The sequence below is a fragment of the Lipophrys pholis genome (genome assembly GCF_963383615.2).
Source record: "Lipophrys pholis genome assembly, chromosome: 4".
NCBI lineage: Eukaryota > Metazoa > Chordata > Actinopteri > Blenniiformes > Blenniidae > Lipophrys > Lipophrys pholis.
Window position 1 is genome coordinate 4,958,410 of NC_137637.1, and position 22,099 is coordinate 4,980,508.

Here is a 22,099-nt window from a genome sequence, read left to right on the forward strand (position 1 = left end):
GATCATACATGTTCAAACATCCAGGCCTCCGTCTGATTGCTTTCAGATTATAATGCAGATGTATGAAAGGCTCCACTACTTAAAAACTATTGTTAAATCATTTTTATTGAAAAGTCAAAGGAAACAATTAAACAGAAAAAACACTATTCTGCTCCTCATTAACATCGAGTGAATGTGAGAGATTGGAATAACTGTCGGCCTCCACACATGGAGGCAAATCTACTGCAGCACTGCTGAGATTAAAAATAATCCCTCCTTTTATCCTTTGTGTGCTTAAGATAAGGTGAAACAAACATGAGACGACCTCTGAGTCCAGTTAAAACTGCAGGGCAGGACCTGTGAATGACGCTGATCATAAAAAAATAAAGTTAGTATTAAAACTGTGACAGGACATCGTGTTTCCCTTTTCTGTGTGAAGCAGCCGGAGCTTTGCCCTCGAGTTTGAGTCCCAGTGTTTAACGCAGTCGTCCTAAGCCGGGTCTGGACAGGACTCTGCAACCTTTACGACCAAAACAGCCATTTTCACAATTTTCCACCAAATATAATTTGTTTGGAGCCGCAAAACATGGAAATTCTCAGAAATTAACAAAAAACATCTTGAAAAAATTGCTACAAAAACAAAGTGTCATATGTACAATTTACATATATTTTATGACATTTTTAGCTCTTGCAGTCATTTTTAAGGATTTTGTATAATATATCAGCTATTTTATGCCCCTTGGCTATTTTAGTTGCTTTAGCAATTTAAGTATTTATGGCCACTGTGCTGTTCCTTGTGATGAGAGCAGTTGCAGATATACAAGCATTATTTTTATTGTTTCTCTCCTTTTTTCCAATCTTTTTTTCTGTTTAATCTTTTGTCCTTTTATCTTTTCTTCTTTTCTTATCCTTTTTTCCCTGAAGAAAACAAACTCGAGTGGCAATTTTAATAATTTTAGTTTAACAGTTTTTACTGTATATTTTATTATTATTACCTTTGCCAACAAACTGCCAAGACTTCACTCCATCTAAAGGCATATTGTTTCTTATGAAGGCTCCTGCTCCAGTATGTCGGTGAGAGCGTATGGATGACATATTTAATATATAGCTATATATTATTTAATATAGCTGGAAAAGTTCACTGCTGCTGATTTTAAACAGCCAAATGAAAGTGGTGAATATATGTATGGAGGTCTGTTTGGAGCATGACCATAAATCCTGTTCAACCTCAGAAACCCACAGTTGACCTTTGGCGAAGAATGTTTAGAAATCTGATAAATAATAACAATAATAAAAAAAAGAAGCCTAAAACTGTTTTATTTGTATGTAATGGACACCAGTAGCCACATATATGTAAAATATATAGTTTGGTATTTGACGGTTGTAAAATGGCACAGATTGGAGATTCCACCGGACTGGTCTGCACTGAAACAACTCTGACGCTGCTCCATTTCACTCTATTAGAATCAAACTTGGCAAAGGTTAGGTGTCCACTTTTTGCTATTATTTATTATGATTTAAAGCTGCAACTGTATCATTCCAGAGGGATATTCATTCTAAAAGTCTAAGGTCAGAAATAAAATCTTTCATTTACTTTGTGTGCCACCTTCATTTACTCTCAACCAGTAACATTTATACTGATACTTACACACCTGAACAAATCTCACAAGTTTTCTCTTTTCGTTAATTAGTAACGCGTTACTCTCATATGACCGCGTTACTATTTCCAATCCAGTAATCAGATTACAGTTACCTGTCCCAGTCACTGTGCGTTACTGTTGTAGCTTCTCTTTATAGCCGCTTTATTATTAAACACAACTGGGCCACTGCTTTCTTCTCCTCCAAGCGGACACATGCAAAGTGTCTGCACGCTCACCTGACACGCCCCCTTCTCCGCTCTCAGCCAATCACAGACCAGCTTGCTCTAGTGGTGCGTTCAGGTGACACAAAAGAATAGGAACCACCAAACATAATCACTGTCAGGAAGCCCCGCCCCATTTTTCAGAGTTTTTAGCTAAACCATTTTTTTTTTATTATGTTGAGACGGTGGGGGGATGTTGTCGGGAGCTGCTGAAAGTAACTACAAAGCTACTTCTATTCTAACTTAGTTGCTTTTAAAAAAGTAATCAGTAAAGTAACTAAGTTACTTTTTAAATAGCAACTATTAATAAGTAATCCGATTACTTTTTTCAAGGTATCAGTGGCAACACTGATTATGACACCAAAATGATCCAATTAAACCCTGTGGTTGGAGAGAAGAGAGTTGAGAGAAACACTTTTTTCATATTAAAAATTAATCAATGAATTTCTCTTCTCTTCTCTTCTCTTCTCTTCTCTTCTCTTCTACAAACTAGTTTCTCGAGACAAATATTTTGCTGAGTTGATGTGGTTCTCATCTTGTTGGACTGCTTGTTAATGTTATGGTTCATTATGTAATTTATTATTAGATTCAGGCCCCGTTCACACGTCACCTGGGAGGCTCTCACAACTCATGCTGTTCACAGGACTCAGGACGTTTTCCAATACCTATACTTATCCATACTTGTGTTCTCGTGTATCCGTGAAACGTCATCAGTGGGAGATCAAGTACTGACCCAATTCTTAGGCCATTTCTCACCGAGTACACATGGACACATTCTCGCTCCGCCCACTTTATCGAGGATGCATCGACACCGAGCCTGTGTAGGCTTGGGAAGACAATTTACGTATAATGCATTTGGCAAGAGATAGCGGAGGAGATCCGCACTTCCGAGGATGCCCTGCAAGTAGTTACTCATGATGTATGTGAGAATTGGAAAACGCATGTTAACGCCAGTGTGAACAGGCCCCATGACACATTCACCACTGGTACTGCTGATCTGTTGGTGGGAAATGGGTTGAATGGCCTTGGTCAAGTCAGTGTGACTTCAGGTGTTTCATCATCTAGGGGTTTGCACCAACAACACCAGCAAAATGGTGTCTCTGACATGTCCATAACAACATGGTCATTTGATACCATCATCCAATAACAACCAGAGTCACAACCACACACTCTGCCAGACTACCAGAAACCCTGAGAGCAATACAGTAAACAGTAATGTGAGGTTACTGCTTTCAGGCTCCTGAAATGGCAGGAAATCATGAAAAAAATCCAAACTACTGAGCTGTCAGGTCAGTTCTTATCTAAGCGTCCTCCACTCTGCCCACTGCAGAAAGAGAACTGCATCAAAACAATACACAGCTCTTTATAATGTGAGCCATTTGTTAAATCCACCATGCCCTGAGGCCCTCTAATCACCACCACTACCTACCCAGTTCAGCTGCTGCAGCCGTGGCGTTGCTGGAGCTGATGCCGGCCCCCATGGCCTTCTGATCTGCAGCCTCCTGCCCGGAGCCGAACGCTACATCAGGCCGGGCCCCTGCACTGCACCACAGCTGGCTCGCATCGCCGCTAAGCCCGACATCTCCTCTCTCAACATCCGCATGCACCACGCACCACACGCAGATACAGCACGGCGCCTAACCCAGAGAAAGCCGGAGACACCGCCTGCCTCAGCTCCCTTCCCCTTTCCTTCTGCCTTTCTCTCACGATCACGGCCCGCCGCCAAACAGCAAATAAATAAATAAGTCAACCCTCCTCAGCAGCACGCAGACACACACATCCACTGACACGCAGCGAGATTTATACAGCACACACACACACACACACACACACACACACACACACACACACACACACACACACACACACACACACACACACACACACACACACACACACACACACACACACACACGCATGCAACTATAAATGGAGCAGAGGCTTTTTTTCCTCCTCCCCTGCAGCTGAGTCTAGCCTCTGAGCACCCATCTCCTCTCGCTATGTCTAAAAGTAGGCCAGCAAGAAGAGAGGAAGAGGAAGAGGAGGAAGAAGAGGAGGAGGAGGAGGAGGAGGAGGAGAAGGAAGAGGAGGAGGAGGCAGAGGAGGAGGAGGAGGAGGAGGTGGAGGAGGAAAAGTGAGAGAAACAGGAAGGGGGCAGTGGGCAAAAAGAGTAGATGGACTCAAAAAGAAGACAAAATGAAAAGAGAGGACAAGAAAAACTAAGCAAGGAGCAAATAAGCAAAAGAGGGTTGGAGGAGAGAGTGACAGATGAGTGTGGGATGGAAAAGAGAGCGATGGATGAAAGCGGGATGGAGAAAGAGAAATCAGGACAGATATTGGTGGAACTTTGATGTCACAGCTGCTCATCCTCATCCTCCACATGCACAGCGTTGGCCCAGTGAGCAGGAGGTCAGAAGTTCACAGCCTTTATATCACTGAGGGCTGAAGCTCATTTGAAGATGAACAGGTAGATGAATTCATCACCTGTTTCATAACTTGAACTTCAACTGAGTTGATTAGCAGGATAAAAGTTTGCTTTTCATTATGAATAAATCAGAGTCTTTCCTTGCCACAAGGTGGCGTAGTGGCAGAGTTGGAGAAAGTGGGATAGAACATATATGGAAACTTCGTTTTGTCACGGTGCACAGTTTTTTTTGCATCCTGTTTTATTTAAAAGTCTCACTCTGTCACACTCTGTTTCAGGTTACTTGGCTTCCCCTAGTTGTGTCTGATTGCTGCTCCCTGTCCTGATGTGTTTCACCTGTGCTTGTGTGTCTGATTGTCTGCACCCGGTGAATGCCCTTTAAGTTGGACTTCAGTTCTGTGTCTTGTTGCTATTTTATCTATGTTGTTTCACTCGTCGTTCTAGCTTCGTTTTTGTTCCAAGTCTCGCTGTTTTTGATCTTTTTCTGTCAGAACAAGATTCTTGTCCAACCCTCGACTGATTCTCAAGATTTTTTTGACCTTCGCTTGCACGACCTCGGCTCAGCTCCAGGCTTCTACACCTTCCCTTTTCTCCTAATAACAAATAAAGAGGCGCTTTTGTCACTATCTGTCCGGCCTTTGAGTCCACGCTTCATCCGTGACACTTTTTTGTTCAATAATATATTACATAGGACTTGCAAAAGAAGTCTCATCCGTACAACTGCGTTATCTGTTATATGTATAGAAATACCTCCCTCTGTTATTGTATTCATCACAATAAAGTATCTTTAATGGAGGCATTCAAATCCAAAATTTGTTACGTTAATGGATCTTTCGGCTGAGGCCTGTGGAGTTTTTCTGATCTTCTCTCTGTAACCAATAAAATCTGCACTCATAGGGACGTTGAGGCTTGATTAGTTGACATGTGATTGGCTTGCACAGTGTGAGACACCTTCTTTCAAGTGTTTCAGACTTTGAAGACCAAAAAAAGTGAGTTTGCAACTTGCCAGTAAATGGAAAGCAAAATGAGTGGAGAGATGAGGCTTATTTGCTTGACAACAGGGTGGTGTTGCAGCTAGCAAAGCAGAAAATGGCTGTTTTTAAAGTAACAATGCCTCAGATAGTCTCGAACAACTGGAGTGTCAAATTGAGAAATGCACATCTAAAATATGTGAGACATTAAATAAGAAAGTGGCAGACTATCTGTAAACTTGCAGAAAAGTGCAATTACCCACATCTCCAACAACTGTGCTTTTCTGTATTGGAAGACTTTCTGCTCCTTAAAGGCCCCATACTATACAGTTTTCCCAACAATTTCACAGAGGTGTCAACAACAATGTATTCATTGGTTCGTGGTTCTGAATTTCAGCCATTCTAAAAGTTCCTCTATTGTCTCTACTGAGAACAGCCTGTTTCTGTGTCTGTCCATGTCTAATCCAGGCCTGTCTTGGGGAGAAGAGTTTTCCAGTGTTTCAGAATAAGGCAACATTTACACATACTCAGGTTTTTAAAAAATAAATATTTCCCCCTCTGCTTTGGCAAAATAATGCTCATTTACACTTGATCGTTTACAAAAAAAACTTCATTTACACAAACCTGCATATACGCCTGGTTCAGAGCTACTATGAGCAGGCCAAACCTGTAGGGGGCAGTGTAACAAGAAGCATGAAGCCAAGATATCCAATCAGAATCCAGGAATAAAAACTACGTCACGAATTGCGCAGGTTATTTTCTATTCAGCTATAATGTTTCTGGGTTTGTTTATTTAGATGTAAAAACATTCGGAGCCCTCCTAAATGTGGCGGTAAAATATAATGTAGTAGCTACGTAAAACCAAGCACTGCTTTCACTGGATCCATTTTCATCACAGCAGTCAAACTGTAAACACAGGTCGCAAACAGATGACGCCGAAGACACTTATTGTGATGTAAATCTCTGTCTACCATTTTTAGATACAAATGGAGACACTGAGTTTTTCTAAATCTCCACTGCGGCTGGAGTTTTCGGAAATCATCGCTTGTGGTGACTCGTAGGTGTGTTTATGTGTAAATGCAAGGCCCAAATTCAGAGAAATATCACAGTTTTTGTAAATACCCGGGTACGTGTAAACGTGGCTTAAGTGGGTTCCCTGTTTTCCGGTGACCCTTTATTTATTGCTGCTAATAACAGATGTTAAACACCCAACACTATTTATTAGCATTTACTCTGAAGTTTCAAAGTGAAGTTTCAAAATGCTGTACTTTGTTATTAGTTATTAGTTGTTATTAGAAGCAGCGATGGACGCTGACGGAAGTCACCGTTTAACAGGGAAACCAGTTTTATCAGAAACACCAGCACACTGCACTAATGTTTATTGTGGATTTATGGCTTTGACTTTTTTCAAACGCTGTCGTTCAAACAGCTTGAAACAGAATGACCCAGAAGGAGAAACTCCTGAAGATGGTTAGTTAAAGTTATGTGTTGTCACAGTTACTACCAAGTGGCTAACACTAGCTCCTGCTAACTGCAAGAGTCACTGTTATAGTTTTATAATGAATTAATTCAGTATATCACTGATCTTTGAAAGTTTTTATCTACCTGTGGGAGGGTCAACGTAAGTATCCCCTACCAGATCATTTCCAACATCTGTGTGCTTTAAGACTCAGTCAAAGTTTTCTCCATCCTCTCCATCCCCATAACAGTGCTCATTTTGGACAATATCTCAAAGTCTCCGTGGGGTTGTGATGGATGTACAGCCTGACTGGGAAACAGAAATTTTAATCTAATTTGGAAGAGGTCCTCTGTTCATTGAAACATTTCTACTGGACACACGCAGCAATCTGACATTGTTTCATGACTTTAAAGAATGTCTCAAGAACCACTTGATGCAGTTTGGAGAATGTAAAGTTCTGTAAACTGCAAGATTGGACCATTTTCTCTTTCCATCCATCCCCTGAATCCTTACCCAAGTCAGGGCTGCAGAGTCAATCCTTGGTTTACAGGTCATTTTTTTTATCTTCATCTCACAACGAAACCCAAGAAGTGGCGTTGTTTTGTACCTGAGGCTGATCAAGCATTAAAATGTTGAATAAATAAGTCAATAAATAAACGTTGTGAAGGCTAGTCACACGATTCAATCACAGGGCAAATAGAGAGACACACAATGAAACTCTCACAAGATAATATGATATTATAATATAATATAAGATAATATTTTCACTATTAAAACCACAAGCACGACTTCAGAGCGCCCCAATAATGAACACCAAGGAGCACTAACATGTACGCCACAGTTTGACTCTTCTCTTCATGACAGCAGTGGGATCCAGGAAGTGGGAGGTGATACCTAAAGAGACTCATTTATATCAAACCTTGTCTGAATTCACAAACTCTAAAAAACATTGGAAAAGACAAGGTTGTTTATGAAGAGGTGCTGGTGCTCCATGTAACTGAAATGTTGAATATGAAAATAAACCTGCCCTATATTAGTACAAAGGCGCAGCTTGGAATATCTAGAATTTCCTGGTGTGAAAAACATGCAGTGATTCAGTTCAAAAGAAGAAAACGGAGCTTCTCTCTCGTTCTTCCTGTTTTACCATCACTTGGGAGTTGGAAGGTGCTACTATTCAGAGGCAATGAGACATTGGTAAAAGACATAACTTAGTCAGTTTTTGCGAAAAGTGACGTCTGTGAAGTGAAAACTGCACGTTTTTAAAGAAATCGCTCACTCTTTTGGGACTCTCACTGAAAACAGTTCACTGCTTAATTTTTCCCAGAACTATGAAATAATACAGGAGAGAAAAGTCATTCCAATCATCCTGGGAGGGACAGTAAAGGATATGTTCATGGAGGGAATATAACACTGAAGAGCAAGCCATGGATTGTTTCGTCATGTCTCCGCTCTGCGTCACCCACAGATAAACAGGACAGAGCTTGAAGAAAGCCCTCGCCTCAACATAAACTCTTCACCTAACATAGAGTCACCACTTTTAGAAACTTGCAGAGAAACTTTTACACTTTTGACCCGGACTCCCCCCAGCTCAAACACAATCAAATTCCATAAATGTGCTCCGACACAGTGAGAGAGTGAGGAGGACGTTTCCAGGGGGATATCTGAAGATTGCTATTGTGCATAATCGGGTCTGGTCCTGCACTTGCACTGTGTTTCTAAGCACTTCAAATTGAATTGAGGTCCCTTGGTGTTTGCTTGGCTAATGCATTGCCCTGCTGAAAGTCTTGGCCAGGAGGAGGAGGAAGAGGAGGAAGAGGAGTGGAGGCAGAGAGGGAAAAGCATTAGGTCTGCTTTCAGCTCCAACTGGAACTCTGTTAACACTCGACATCAAGGCAATTCATCACCACCACCTGCATTAAGACCTGTCAATGGACTGTGGAGGTATCGGCTCAGGACACTACCTCATGTTGCTCTGCACTTTATTTTATTCATTTTCTTTCTCCATAAACTACAGGGGCTGGAAAAAAGGGAATCAATGCACCCTTTGAACTCTCTACATAACGCGACTAAAACATATTGTGATTCAGTACAGACAGAAGCTGTTTGTTAAGCCAAACGATAGGAGCTGTTTTAATACAGCCCGGCTCCTAAAAGCACGTCGCCTCTGGATTTGAACCCTTTCAACCAAACTCTTCCAGTGGCTGCAGATCAGAGCTGCACCATGTTCAGGAGGAGTTTTGGACTTTGATCCAGAACTGCTTGAGCTTGGCCAGATTCACAGCTCATTCCACACGATGGAGTCACTCCAAAATGTTTATTGGGTCTCATTGTCCAGCTGCATCAACAACTTCTACTGAGCTTAAGAAACACTCAGATCATTAACAGATCATGAAGAGATAGTGAAGATCCTGATCCTCCAGATTGTCTTGAAGAAAGCAAAACATTTTAGCATTGTTGAGTTTCAGTGTGTTCTTATAAAAGCATGTGGTGCCCTGCCCAAACTGACCAAATGCCTGTTCACCAGTATGCAAACAGGAAGGTACAGTATGTACTGTACAATACTCAAAGTATTCAAACTTCCTTTCCGTTTGTTTCAAACTAATATTTATACACGGATAACAATCTCATGTTTTTGATCGACATGTAAAGACACAGTTGCTGGTTTGTAGCTACTCTTTCACTGGTCATTTATCATTTCAGTCAGTTCAACCAATGAATAGCTCATTTAAAGTTACAGTGAATAAGACACGAGTCCTATAAGCAGCCCCTCCCTCAATCAATAGTGTACAAATGAGTGGGTAGATTACTGAGTGGATTCTATTCATTAGATTAAGACATTATAGCAGCACAGTGGTGTTCAAAGTTTATAGGAAAATGTCACTTTTCAAAAAAACTGTGAAATATATAATAGTTTACATAATGAATGTGAGCGAAAGGGTTAACATAACTTTCTAAGTCCATCTAGTTTGTGTGACTCTTGATGCTGAGGTCTCTTATTATACATACTTGACATGAGGAGAGTGTTTGATTGTGAAACTAACACCACTCCTGGCTTACATTTCATTCATTTGATTTTTTCCCGTCATTAGTCAAGTTCCTTGGAGGTCGTCTTTCTCCAGCAGCACCGGGACTCTTTGATGACTTTGTTCGGGGAAGATTTGAAACTTGGCATCAGGCTGAGCACATTGTGTTTGTCATGAAATTTTTGCACTCATTCGTGCTCAAATTATTTCTATTAATTGTTGGCAAACATTGTACAGTTTGAAATACTGCAGCTACATTGTATGAATATATTGCATAAGTGCTCACACTGCAAAGTAACATTTTACTCCTCATTTGTTTTTGTCGTGGTGAACCTGCTAACAACCCTAACAAAGCAGGAGGCTTGCAGGATGTGGCTTTTATGGCTTTTTGTTTTGACAGATAAAAGTGTTCCTGTGTCATTGTGTTGGGCTGATTGGAGCGACTGACAGTTTTGAAAGCTGCGCGCTCATGCCTTCATTCATGTATTCAGTGTGTGAAGACAGCAGCTTCAAAGGATCACAGCTCAATGAAAAGGCAATAATCCAAATGAGAAACAAAAATATGTGAAGGTAATGATCAGGGCAATGGAGGGGTCAACGTCTTCTCTTCCTATATACAGTCAATAATCTCCTTTCCATCATATGCTGGTGTGGTAACTTTAGCGTCAAGAGAAGAACTCCCTCAGCACAATAGTAAAATAAGCCTCTGAAATGGTTGTGGTTTGTTTCTATAGTCTTGAGGACATTTTTAATCAAAAGTTAAAAGGAAAGTTCAGTCTATTCTTACAGATGATTCTCATCCTCCTAATCAGGAGGCAAAACCCCGGGCCACAAAACACAGATGTAAGTTCTCCTTTGTGCTTACCTCCATCCACGTTCTAAACGCTGAGAACAGAAGGAGGTAATGCTCTACGTGTTCACTGCTCTACGTTATCCCGACTTGATGCTGCTGACGGAGCGAACTACACCTGATTAAAGGACCAATATTGCTGCCATTATCCATGTCAATCTTATGTTCTGTGTAAAATATTATTGTTTTACTGTGTTTTTACTGTTTTTAACTGTTTTACTGCTTTTACTATGGTTTTACTGTTGTTATTGTGATTGTTACATTCTTACAACTGCTGCACAACAAATCGCCCTTCAGTGGACAAATACTAATGAAGTTGAAGTTGAACTTATCTCCTGTTTGATCATCTTCTTCTTCTGAATGATTCTAGTGCAGGAGGGATAAAACGCTTCACTAAGGCCCGTTCACAACTGGCATTAACAGGTGTTTCGGGTGATCAGGTCACAAGTGTCGAGCCCTAAAGGTAAATGTGAACAGGCACCAATGGGCTTTCACACCAACCATTTCCAGGGGTGGTCAGGGTGGTCATTAGATCACAAAACCTCTGTGGTCATTTGACCACAAAGCTTTGTGGCTTTGTGGTGTGAACAACGTGGATTCCCGGACACTGGTGTCGCAGGAAAAGACGTCATACATAATAGCTGATGATATCCAACACAACTGAAATCTGTTCTCTACAAGAAGTCCTTTGCACTAAAAATAAATGTAGAAAATTACCATAATTTCCGGACTATTATCCGCTACTTTGTTCACGCGCTTTGAACCCTGTGGCTTAATCAATGACGCGGCTAATTTTTAGATTTTTACGGGGTTAATGAGCTTCGTGCCGCCAATACATGTTTGATGCATTCAGGTGCATTACGTAACTCCAAACTTTCTTTTTTTCTTATTGAATTTGGTTGGGGCGGCTTATAGTCAGGTGCTCTCAATAGTCCAGAAATGACGGTGTGTGGATTTTAGCCTCAGCTGTAACTCTTCTCTGTCACGAGCGACCCAGAAAGACAAAGGTAGAGGTGAACTACACAATCGATTCATCACATTCATTTCTATAGTGTTCAGTTTGTGATTAGATTTAATTAGTATCGGCTGTTTGCTTCTTGATGGATACTACAAGGTTAAGACTGAACTCACTTATCAGAACCTGCTGACATGTCGACATTTTGTTCCTGATCCAAATGGATTCACGCGCCCATTTTTCCCACTCTGTGAGATAAGTGTAAAAGATGAACGATTCCTCACATTTCTATCACAAAGAAGAAGATTCCATCTCATGTTGGGGAATATTTTGAAAGTGCTGTGTGAAGTCCAGATATATTTCTTGATTTATTTGACATTATGACATTGGGGCAGAAGTTTCCTCACGGCGCTGCGTGTAGACGTGTGTAATGTTAGAGTTTGACGTGGAAAATGAACTGCAGACATGTTTTCACTATCATGTCTATAAAATGTTGTTGACTCACCGGTGTGGACGGAGAAAGGCCAGTGCTTCTTGGCTTTCCCTGTCCGGGGTCCTCCAGCTGTCTCAGTGGATGCTTCGGTTGTAGAGCCAGGTGCATTGTGGGTATACACCTCTAGCTGGTCCTCTCTTCCAGGATGTGGATTTGCTGGATCTGGTTTTTCTTTCACCTTCGCCGTGGCGTCTGGTGATCGGCTCGGCGGACGATTCACAGCAGCGCTGCCGTCTTTTCTAACGGTCTTTTCTCCACCACTTGATTTTTTCTTCTCCTTTTTCTCACCTTTCTCCTCCTCCTCCTCCTCCTCCTCCTCTTCATCCTTCTCCTCTCCTTCTCTGCTTCCATCCTCCCCTTGGGCCTGATTCTGCTCTCCGTCCTCTCCCTGGCTTTCACTGGGATCTCTGGCGGAAGTCGCGGTGGGGGCATCCTGGGTTGGCTGGGCGCTCTGGCGTGGGGGGGCGGGGCTATGTGTCGGCGCTCTGCTGGGCCAAATGGAGGGAAAGGAGGAGATGACCCCGCCGCTGAAGCCCAGGCCGGCCAGCAGCGTGCTTGTCACCACGGACGCCACGGTAGCCTGACTGCCGCTGGAGGAGGGGCTGATGCCCGTCGCCATGGAAACGAAGGAGAAGGGGATGCCAGAGGAGGTCCAGGTGGAGGAGCCGGAGGAGATGGGAGCCATATCTGCCGACGAGGCTGGAGACACTGTCGGCTGTGGAGAGAAGACAAAGTGGCTACACACTGAAAGCAGGTTTCCATCTACAGTCTGGAGAAACAACACACATTTCTGCCTCACTCATCGTGTGTGACTGAAATCAGACTATTCTGGAAGGTGAGCGAAGAATTTGATGAGTGAGGAAATCTTTAATAAAGGCTCCGATTACTTGAGTTTTCATTTTGAAGATATATATTGACATATCAAGGTTCTATTAAATCCTCTAGAGCAGTGGTTCTCAATCCTGGTCCTGCAGGGCCGGTGTCCCGCATGTTCCAGCTCTCCCATCTTCAGCACACCTCAATCTGATGTTGATGTCATCATCAAGCTTGTGAAAAAGCCAAGTAACGAGGCCTTATTGGATTCAGGTGTGTTGCAAATGGGGGAACCCTAAAGCATGCAGGACACCGGCCCTCGGGGACCAGGATTGAGAACCCCTGCTCTAGACAATGTGTCAGAGAAACATTTTCTAACATGTACTAAAAAGTAAAACATCCTAATGCACACGCACACACACATGCATGGACCTGCATTCAGTGTGTTACTATTCGGCGTCTCATCATGCAGAATACTGGGAGGACTGATTGAAATCTTACACTGTGACTTACTGTCTGTTTTTCGTGCATTTGGAAAGGAAGCAGAATCAGTTTAACCTTTAGCGGAGACGCTGCTGTTTGTGCTGGGATTCACTTCCTCAGCTGGCTGCTCTCAACACTATAATACATTATTTCAACCCATTTGTGAGCAATTCCAGCAGCAGGAGCAGCAAATATGTATCATTGCTACTCTCTTCCTTCTCTTTCTTTATTTTAACAATTTTGTTAGACTACTGGATGTCTCTCTTTAGAGTCCACATTTCGTAAAACATCCATCACATCTATTGCAGAGTAACCACACAGTGGCCAAAAAAAGAGTTTTCTTGCTTAAAGTTAAATTACACTGAACCCATCCGTCATATATCATCTTCAGGATGCAAATCACACAAGTAGTGAAATGCATACACTCCTCATCAGACTGCACAGAATCTATGAATCAACTGAAAAATGTTCATTCAAGCACATTCAGAGAAAGATTTGAGAAAGGTCGGATTTGCTAGTGAGCTCTTTTCATAAAAAAAACAAAGAATGAGAACAAGAAGAAGTGGTTTAATTGAAACTATATTTATGTGGAAACTGCATGATCAGCTGCCTCTGCAGTGAGACTGTTACTAACTTTAATTTGATTCGCAGATTATCTGGTACTGCTGAATAATACCACTGTGAGGAGAAATTATCTGGTCACAGGCGGTAATTAAAAGGTTAATGACAGATTTTCTATTTTTTTTTGTGTGAGGTGTCAAACTCAGAGTTATGAAAATGGGGCGCTTGCTGTGATGGTGGCAGGCGGGTGGTCCCAGGTCAGTTAAAGGGTGAGCGCACATGCCGACGCAGCACTTTGAGGCTCTCCTGCTTTGACTTCACCCCGCTGGCGGCCTGATTCGGTCTGACTGTGCAGTAAAAGGCCGATCAACCCTCCCCGCTGCCGCAGAGCACAGGAGCAGCCCTGCCAACCACTCCGCTCCTCGGCCTTCAGGGTTTTGATGGCTGGCAGGAAACTCTTCATTATTTAACAGCAAAACGCCACCATTGAAGAGTTGGTGCTGCAACAGAGTCCCTGTATTCTGTGTGAGCGTTATTCAAGTTGATTTATTCTTTCGTGTGTTGGGTGCATCCTGACGTAAGAAACCGACTGTTTCCTTGGAGGTTTTTAGAACTGGAACAGACCTGGACTGAGTTAAAAACAACAACAACTGCAGTAAATATGCAGAACTTCCCCCAGACTGTTAACACATGAATATTGAAGGATTATAAAACCTTATCTTCTTATCCTATCACCAGGGCTCATGCTATCGAAAACATTCAAGAATTAACGGAAATTAGAGAATCAAAGCTTTGTACACATTTACTGTGGACTCCCAGGACTTCTGCAGGATGATTTTCCAATTAGAAAAACACACAGTAATATCAAGATAAACTCAAACGCTCTAACAATTCAACAGCCGTAAGTCTAGTCAGAAAAGATCAAATTCAATTCTCAGTTTTAAAACTCTCAATCTTTACCCTTCAGAAACGTCTTTCTAAATAGTTGATGTTACACATCAAATCAAATGAAAGGTCCTGACCCATCACAGTCCTTCATTCAGATAAAATAAGCATGGAAAAGACAATGCTAAACTTAATTTTACATTTTCTTACAAACACAGATCTACAATTTAGTTCAGTAAGAAATTGTAGCCCAAATATAAGAGATAAAGACACAATTTGAGAAGAAAATAACTTAAAACTAGTGAAACTATCTGTCCATGCAACAAGTAAATTGTATTTGGTAAGAAATCGATTTTTCAATCGAGACTTAGGATTATATTGTAAAATGAAGGACTAGAAATAAGTAAATATCTTTTAAAACAAGCCAAATCATCTATCATGTCTAAAAACATAATATTTAAAATCTTGGCAGGTGCAAAATAATTTGCAGTGTATTATTCCAGTCCGTGTGATTGTTTGTCCCACAGATTTACTGGATGATTTATTGTTTGATCTGTTGTTGACAAAAAACAAAAGCATAGAAGCATTGAAATCCCATTTATTGTGAGTCATGTGAACTGTCCTTTCTAATTCTGACTGTAATTCCCACTGAGAGCTTCCTGAAGAGCAATGCGTTCACGTCTACTGCTCTCTGCTGGATGAACAAGGAAAAGACAAACTGCTCTTACCATGCCTGTCTTCACGATCCTCGTGCCCTCGAAGATCCGGGTGGTGTTCGCTGGGGGGGAGGAAGGACACCAAGAAACGGTGAAACTTCTGACTTTAAACAGTGTACACAAGCTGATGTGGAAGCACGGCTCAGTGAATGAGGGGAAGTCCATGTAGCTCGCTGCTTTCCAGGTGTCTGCTCTGCATGCATGTTCCTTTGGCCTGCAGCGATACCAATATGAGCTCAAAGAGGCTGAGCGTGGAAGACTTTGTGATCAAAGGCAACCTGACTGTCTGACAACACTGTCGGCATTAATCTGAGACAATCTGTGTGGCGGACGCTCCTCCTGACAGGTAGAATGATGCCAAAGACAAATGTGTGTGTGTGTGTGTGTGTGTGTGTGTGTGTGTGTGTGTGTGTGTGTGTGTGTGTGTGTGTGTGTGTGTGTGTGTGTGTGTGTGTGTGTGTGTGTGTGTGTGTGTGTGTTACCTCTGAACAGCATGCTCTGGCTGAAGTCACTGCGCATGTCGTTGGTGCACACGGCCTGGACCCGGAACAGGTACAGCACATCGGGGGAGACGGGGGAGATGATGGCCTCCTGAACATCCAGAAGAACAAAAGACAGGAAGCAAACGTCATTGATCCCCTGGAGGAAGTGATTGGGAGTCAAGGTGGGCTGCCGCAGAGAGCAGAGAACTCCATGTTTCAGTGGAGTTTCACTCCAAAAGTGATCAGCTGCGTTGATACAGCAGTAAGAACGAGGCTGGCGACCAGTATCTTAGTTTGATTAGTTTATAAGTTCCATATCATTTTACCACCCATAACAGCATGACCACCTGCCTAAGACTTTGTAGGTCGTCTTGTTGCAACTCAAACAGCAAAGATTTGTAAAGAAATGGACTCTGTTAGACCTCTTCCGGACATGCAGACCCTTTAAAGGGACCATATGTATTATTGCTCCTGTCACTGCTTTTCCTTTATCTTGCCTTCACAAGTGGGATTTTATTAAACTTGTTTAAATTCTGATATCTAAAACTTCAACTCTGTCGATAAAAAAGGATCTCCTTGTTCACCACCTTCTCTTTACAAAGACCCTGTGATAGATGAAATCCTGAAGAATCATGAGGACACTTCTCTTTGCTGGGTTATATTTTTGTCTGTAAGATCAAACATGACACACACAGAACTGAAACCATTTGAACACATTTCAGATGACGACTTTATTACACAGACTGTGTACCGTTTAAATGCAGGGTGATATTCAGACATAAGGGAGCGAAGTCAAAACCATCTCACATCCAGATTTAAAAATGGGAAATCTGCTAATTCTGCAGAGTCATAAAAAAATAAACACAAACGTCAAATCTGGAGTTAATGATTTTATGAGTGCATTAAAGCTAGACACATAGGAGCTGAGCCAATCTTTGGATAGATTTTAAAGTGATAAAAATAACATTTGGCTGGCTATCGAGACAGTTGTGAGTATAAACATCTGGTGGCCTGTTCAAAAGTTTTATGTCTTTCATTAACTGATTGCTAATGAAGTCATCAGTGTGATCAAATCTGCCGGAACGGGCTTCACTTCTACGCTGATGACAGGTTGGTCACTTCTGCTCAAACTTTGATGATTGGCATTTATATATCATATCACATGGCATGGTGGAGTCATGGTTTCAATGGTTTCCTCACAGCAACAGTATTTCTGGTCTAAACCTCGTAGCAACTGGTGCTTTTCTGTGTGGAGTTTTAATGTTCTCCCTGCGGCCTTGGCTGCTCTGGCTTCCTGCCTCAATCCACACATTCAAACTGCTTGTAGGTGTGATGGATGGATGGATGGATGGATGGATGGATGGATGGATGGATGGATGGATGGATGGATGGATGGATGTTGTACCAACTGAACACCGGTCCGTCCACATCTGAGAAAAAAGCGCTGTATAAATGACTTACTGGTGGACTAATGGTTCATTTGCATGAGCACAGAGACGTTGAGCAGTTGTAATATTGTGATTATGATGAATTAATCAATTAATATTAATGAATTAATAAAACTTTGACATTTCCATGAAAACACCATTAAATCATCTTGCTTTCAGAAAGCAAAATCTTTAAATGTGCAGCCGAACATTGATCTCGAGACCAGTTGTGAGCCCTAAGACCCAAAAAAGAAAAGTGTTGCAGTCTGCAATAAGCCATCCTCCTAATGAAACTCCTGTTAAGGTCAACCATGAAGCCTCCCTCCCTGCATGCACCATTAGCTCTCCACAGTAACATTCCTCCTGCACCCCGCACACAGCAGACAATGTAGTGCCCTCTGCTTCTGTGCTTCATCCATGCTGTTTGGCTCTTTATCTCCAAAAGGTCACTTCTAACTCATAATCTTTCTGTCAGACACACAGTCACTTTGCTTTTTAACTCCCCACAGATACCAGTGGCTACAATTACATGGAGCCCATCATTCTGATAAAGAAAATCTCAAACACAACACAAGTGCCTCATATATACACTTCAATCTGATTAAACAACCTAATTGACGTTTCAATTCAAGCAAATGCATCAAACAAATGATTCTTTTTCTTTTTTCATGGCGAAATTATTCTGTTCGATAAATGTTCTCATCACAGTGAAAAACTGCTTTGTCTCCAAGACAATGAATATGCATGCAATCATTCTTTCTATCCATCACAAAGAGGATGAAAATATAACATCAATCTCAAAAACACAAATCAAATGGATTCCTTCTCAAGTCGTCCACCGCTTCATTTTCCTTCGGTGATTTCAATACTAAAGTCTGGAAAATTGATAACCAGAAGTTTGATTCACTGCTGCGGCTCATCAGAGTCACAGTCAGACTCCGTGATGCAGTGGCTTCCTGGAAAATATCTCCATTTTTATGGCCTGGACATTTTCCCATAGTGAAACATCACTCTGTTGTCTCCACTCCCAACAGGACACACACTTTATATTTTACTCAGGGTGCAGTGTGTGATGTTTGAAACAGGCTTATAGAGACAAAAAGTGTTTGTTTTAAACTTTTCATTCCAGTAATCATGTTATAATGGATTGATGTTCCTGGTTTCAGGCTGTAACATTCACCCTACTTGGTATTGACAATCATTTATTGCAACTAAAAGTCGTCTAGCATTTCACATCTGATGTGTTACATGGAAATGATTTAAAAATGCATGCATTTTATGTGTTTAATCCTTTCAGAAGTCATTAGAATGAGGTTTAATTGCAGACAGTAGCAGAATGTCACATGTCCATCTGCAGTTCAAACCAGCAGAGCTTCATGCCAGTTTGCTGACTCTGCAGTTTTTTTGCTCACCTACACTTGGTTTCTGGTGCTTCTGACTTCGGCCCATGTCTACCAGATATTAAATAAGTACAATGGCTACATTTGCGAGGGCTGATCTTGATTATTAGCACTTTTCTTATTGTTTCTGAATATTCAGAGCATGGCTGCACATTGGGTGGAAACATTATTTATTGCAGTGCAACCACTTGTGTTGCATTATCTTTATTGCGCTGTATTGTTTTGCACGTGCAGTTGGTTTATTTGAATGATTATAGTTAAAATACATATGAATGGCGCTGTGTTGTCCCCGGTGGGAGTTTAGTCGGGTTAAGGCTTGATGTTCACTTGTTTGGTCAAGGTAATATCAGGTATTCTTAAACTCCATCCATCTTCCACACTGCTGAATCTGAGAGCCGCTGTGGGGCCGGGGCAGCTCCACCTGACAGATCAGCCTGTCCATCAGGCTCAAACCCATTACCTCCTGTGCTAACCACTACACCAACGGTGCAGCGTACAGCCAGTTCTTGCTACAGCATGTAAAACAGATTGAACAGGAAGCCCAGCATCTCTCTGCTCACTTCACACTGACATCAAAGTAGCACTGGCATGATGTTATTACACTGATGCAGCGAGATGTAGCACCTTAACTAAAAGCAAGCACACATTTATATTTTGGGTGCCGGGTTAATTATACATTTCATCTGATCTGTAAGTTTCCAAACAGCTCCTTTCATCTCCGCCGTGCATTCAGAGGGAAACAGATATCATCACCACGACTGCACCACGGGCAGATAGAGAAAACCCTGACGTGCAGCTGATAGCTTTCACGAGCAGCCAGCGCTCCGTCAGATCCGGCCGTCTCTCGCACTATCGCTTCTCCTGCTCTCACAGATGGGTGGCAGAGATTGAATGAAATCAAAAGGTTACGTGTAAACATCTCAGGGCTCTGACGTACAGTCTGAGGTGTGCAGAGTTATTTACAGAGCAGCTCTGCACCGTTACAGCAGCACGTTAAAGACAGCGAGCATCGGCTCATTGGATTGTTTTATTCACGGTGCAGATGACTGGATCTGCAGCCAGCAGCTGTCGCTCAGAAACATGGCTCCATCCATCGAGACCCAGTGGCTCAAAGACAGCATGTCCTCTATAAAGCTAGAGATGATGAGATGCTCAGTGAAAGGTCACGGACAAAGTTCATACCAAGTACCACTCTTTTATAACAATCCTCAACTCACTCAACTCTTTACCTGCTGGTTGGGAGCCCGCCGGTTTTGCTTTGTGGCCTTATCTTTGGTATTCATGGACTACAAGGCACAAGCTATGATATGCACTGTCCCATTGAAATAAATGAATAATTGAAATGAGAGGAGAAATAGAGTAACGTAATGTGGAGCCGCAAAGACAAATGGAGAAGAACGTTAAAGAAAAGAGTTATTGTCAGCATAAAGGAGATTGGACATAAATAGAAAGAAGCGATGGCGGGATTGAGCATACATAGGATTTTAATCCAAAACTAATTAATTTGAAAGAACGTGCTGCTTGTAAAGGTTTACACAAACCATGATTTTCTTTCCCCCAAAACCTAGGAAAAGACTTTGATGCTTGATTCTAAGCTAAAACAGGATAAATATTAATACAGAGAAACAGTTTCGGTAAATAAAACACCACTAAATAAATCTGCTTTGATTGAGACAGAACTCATGTGGATGAAGGTTTGAATCCTGTGTATCCTCTGTGAAAACAATCTTCACATGTTGAAATGTAACATACCCATTGTTTAGTGGATTGCGGTTAAAGACTGGCCTGTTCCAATTATTTGCTTCAAAAGCAGTGAAACGGTTCAGTCAGTGTTTTATTACTCAGGGATTCTCTATTGATTGTGACAAGAGGGATGCGTCTGTGGGATTTGGAGGTCCTGAAGCCATCCTAAAGTCCCTGTTGTGACCTAGATAGAGGCATCAAGCGAGGATATGAGGAGTAAGAGCAGAATCAAAGGGCTGACGGAGATGAAGCACAAAAAAAAAAGTGGTGAGTGGGTAGAGACTGGGGGTTTATGGAAGGAAAATACACGGAGAAGAGGAAGGGCGAGGGAGAGCAAAGTGGATTTCAAAGGGAGGGATAGTCTCTTGAGTTAATGATGGGAGGATAAAACACCTCCTACCTCTCTCGTCATGGCCGCTTCCACAGCCAGGGGGCACTCTGATCCCTCCTTCTCCATTCCCCATTTTCCCACAGAGCCAGTGGCCCAAGGTCATGCTTTCTGCACAGGCTGGCAGCGCCGCATCCCCTCCAGCTTAGCATTAGTATTCTGCTAGCCGACTGGCAGGCCACAATGTAAGGGAATGAAACCTCCTGCCTGCTCCCAGCCTCCTCTCATAGCTCATTTTGGCTCCTGATGAGACCATTTGGAAGTGGATTGATGGAGTATGTTGTTTGGTTCGGTGTGTGTGTGTGTGTGTGTGTGTTTGAGTGGGCCATTAAAACTTTTGTCCCCACACACAAAAAGAAATACTTATTAAAACCTTTGCTGACCTATTTTTCTCGAATGAGTTGTAATTTGTTGGCATGAGTATTGCTTTTGCTAAATTAAAAAAAAATACATATATAATGATAATTATTTGTGATGCAATCAGTGCTGGTTTTGTATGTCAAAACAGTTTTGTTCCAAAACAAGTTATTAGATTATCCAGGGCCCCTGCAGTCATATTTTTGATGATGTAAAATGCTCTGTACTTTTGAAATAACATGAACACAAAAAGCCACTGCAGACATTTCCTCCCGTTGCCACTCGCTGTTTAGTTTGGTTTAATTTACAATTACAGCAATAACGTAAACTGAGGTTTGGTTTTTGAAGCCATTTGTCCAGACAAACGCAAACAGAGCAGACAATTAAAATATGTTCAAAAGAGCACGGCGTTGCAGCGAAAAGGTTAAATCACACTCCATTAATTATGCTAACCAAATAGCACGCGGCTAAAGGCCGGGGTGGCTGGTGATGCATCATGAGCTGGAGTATATCAGGAGGAATTAGAGGGAAAAAAACCCCCAAACAACAGAAAGGCTGTCTGGACAGGCTGGGAGGAAATAAAGTAAAATGGACCAACACACCCAGAAATGGAAACAGTTAGAAATGTGGGGCGCATTGTCTTGTGGAGCTCAGGGAAATCATTCCATCATTGGATGATGATCAACTGATCGTGCTGGTCTGTTATCTGGACTTTGTTGTGACCCATTTGGGTTTTTCCAAGGCCTGCATTCTCTTCATCAAAGCTGCCAAGAGTTCACTTGAAAGACGTCCACATGAGGAGGCACTTTCAGGCATTAATATTTACTT

The 22,099-nt window shown here is 42.0% G+C and overlaps 1 protein-coding gene across 1 annotated transcript in view; it reads right to left on the reverse strand.

Annotated features, from left to right (window-relative positions):
- LOC308108950 (receptor-type tyrosine-protein phosphatase gamma-like) overlaps positions 1 to 22,099 on the reverse strand; it is a gene marked incomplete at its 5' end in the record, with an annotated part of 501,371 nt that overhangs the window by 43,770 nt on the left and 435,502 nt on the right. Inside the window, 3 exons of the mRNA XM_080462281.1 lie at positions 12,029 to 12,731; positions 15,487 to 15,536; positions 15,957 to 16,065. Coding sequence (XP_080318407.1) covers positions 12,029 to 12,731; positions 15,487 to 15,536; positions 15,957 to 16,065 — 862 coding nt within the window. The remainder of the gene's footprint in view (positions 1 to 12,028; positions 12,732 to 15,486; positions 15,537 to 15,956; positions 16,066 to 22,099) is intronic.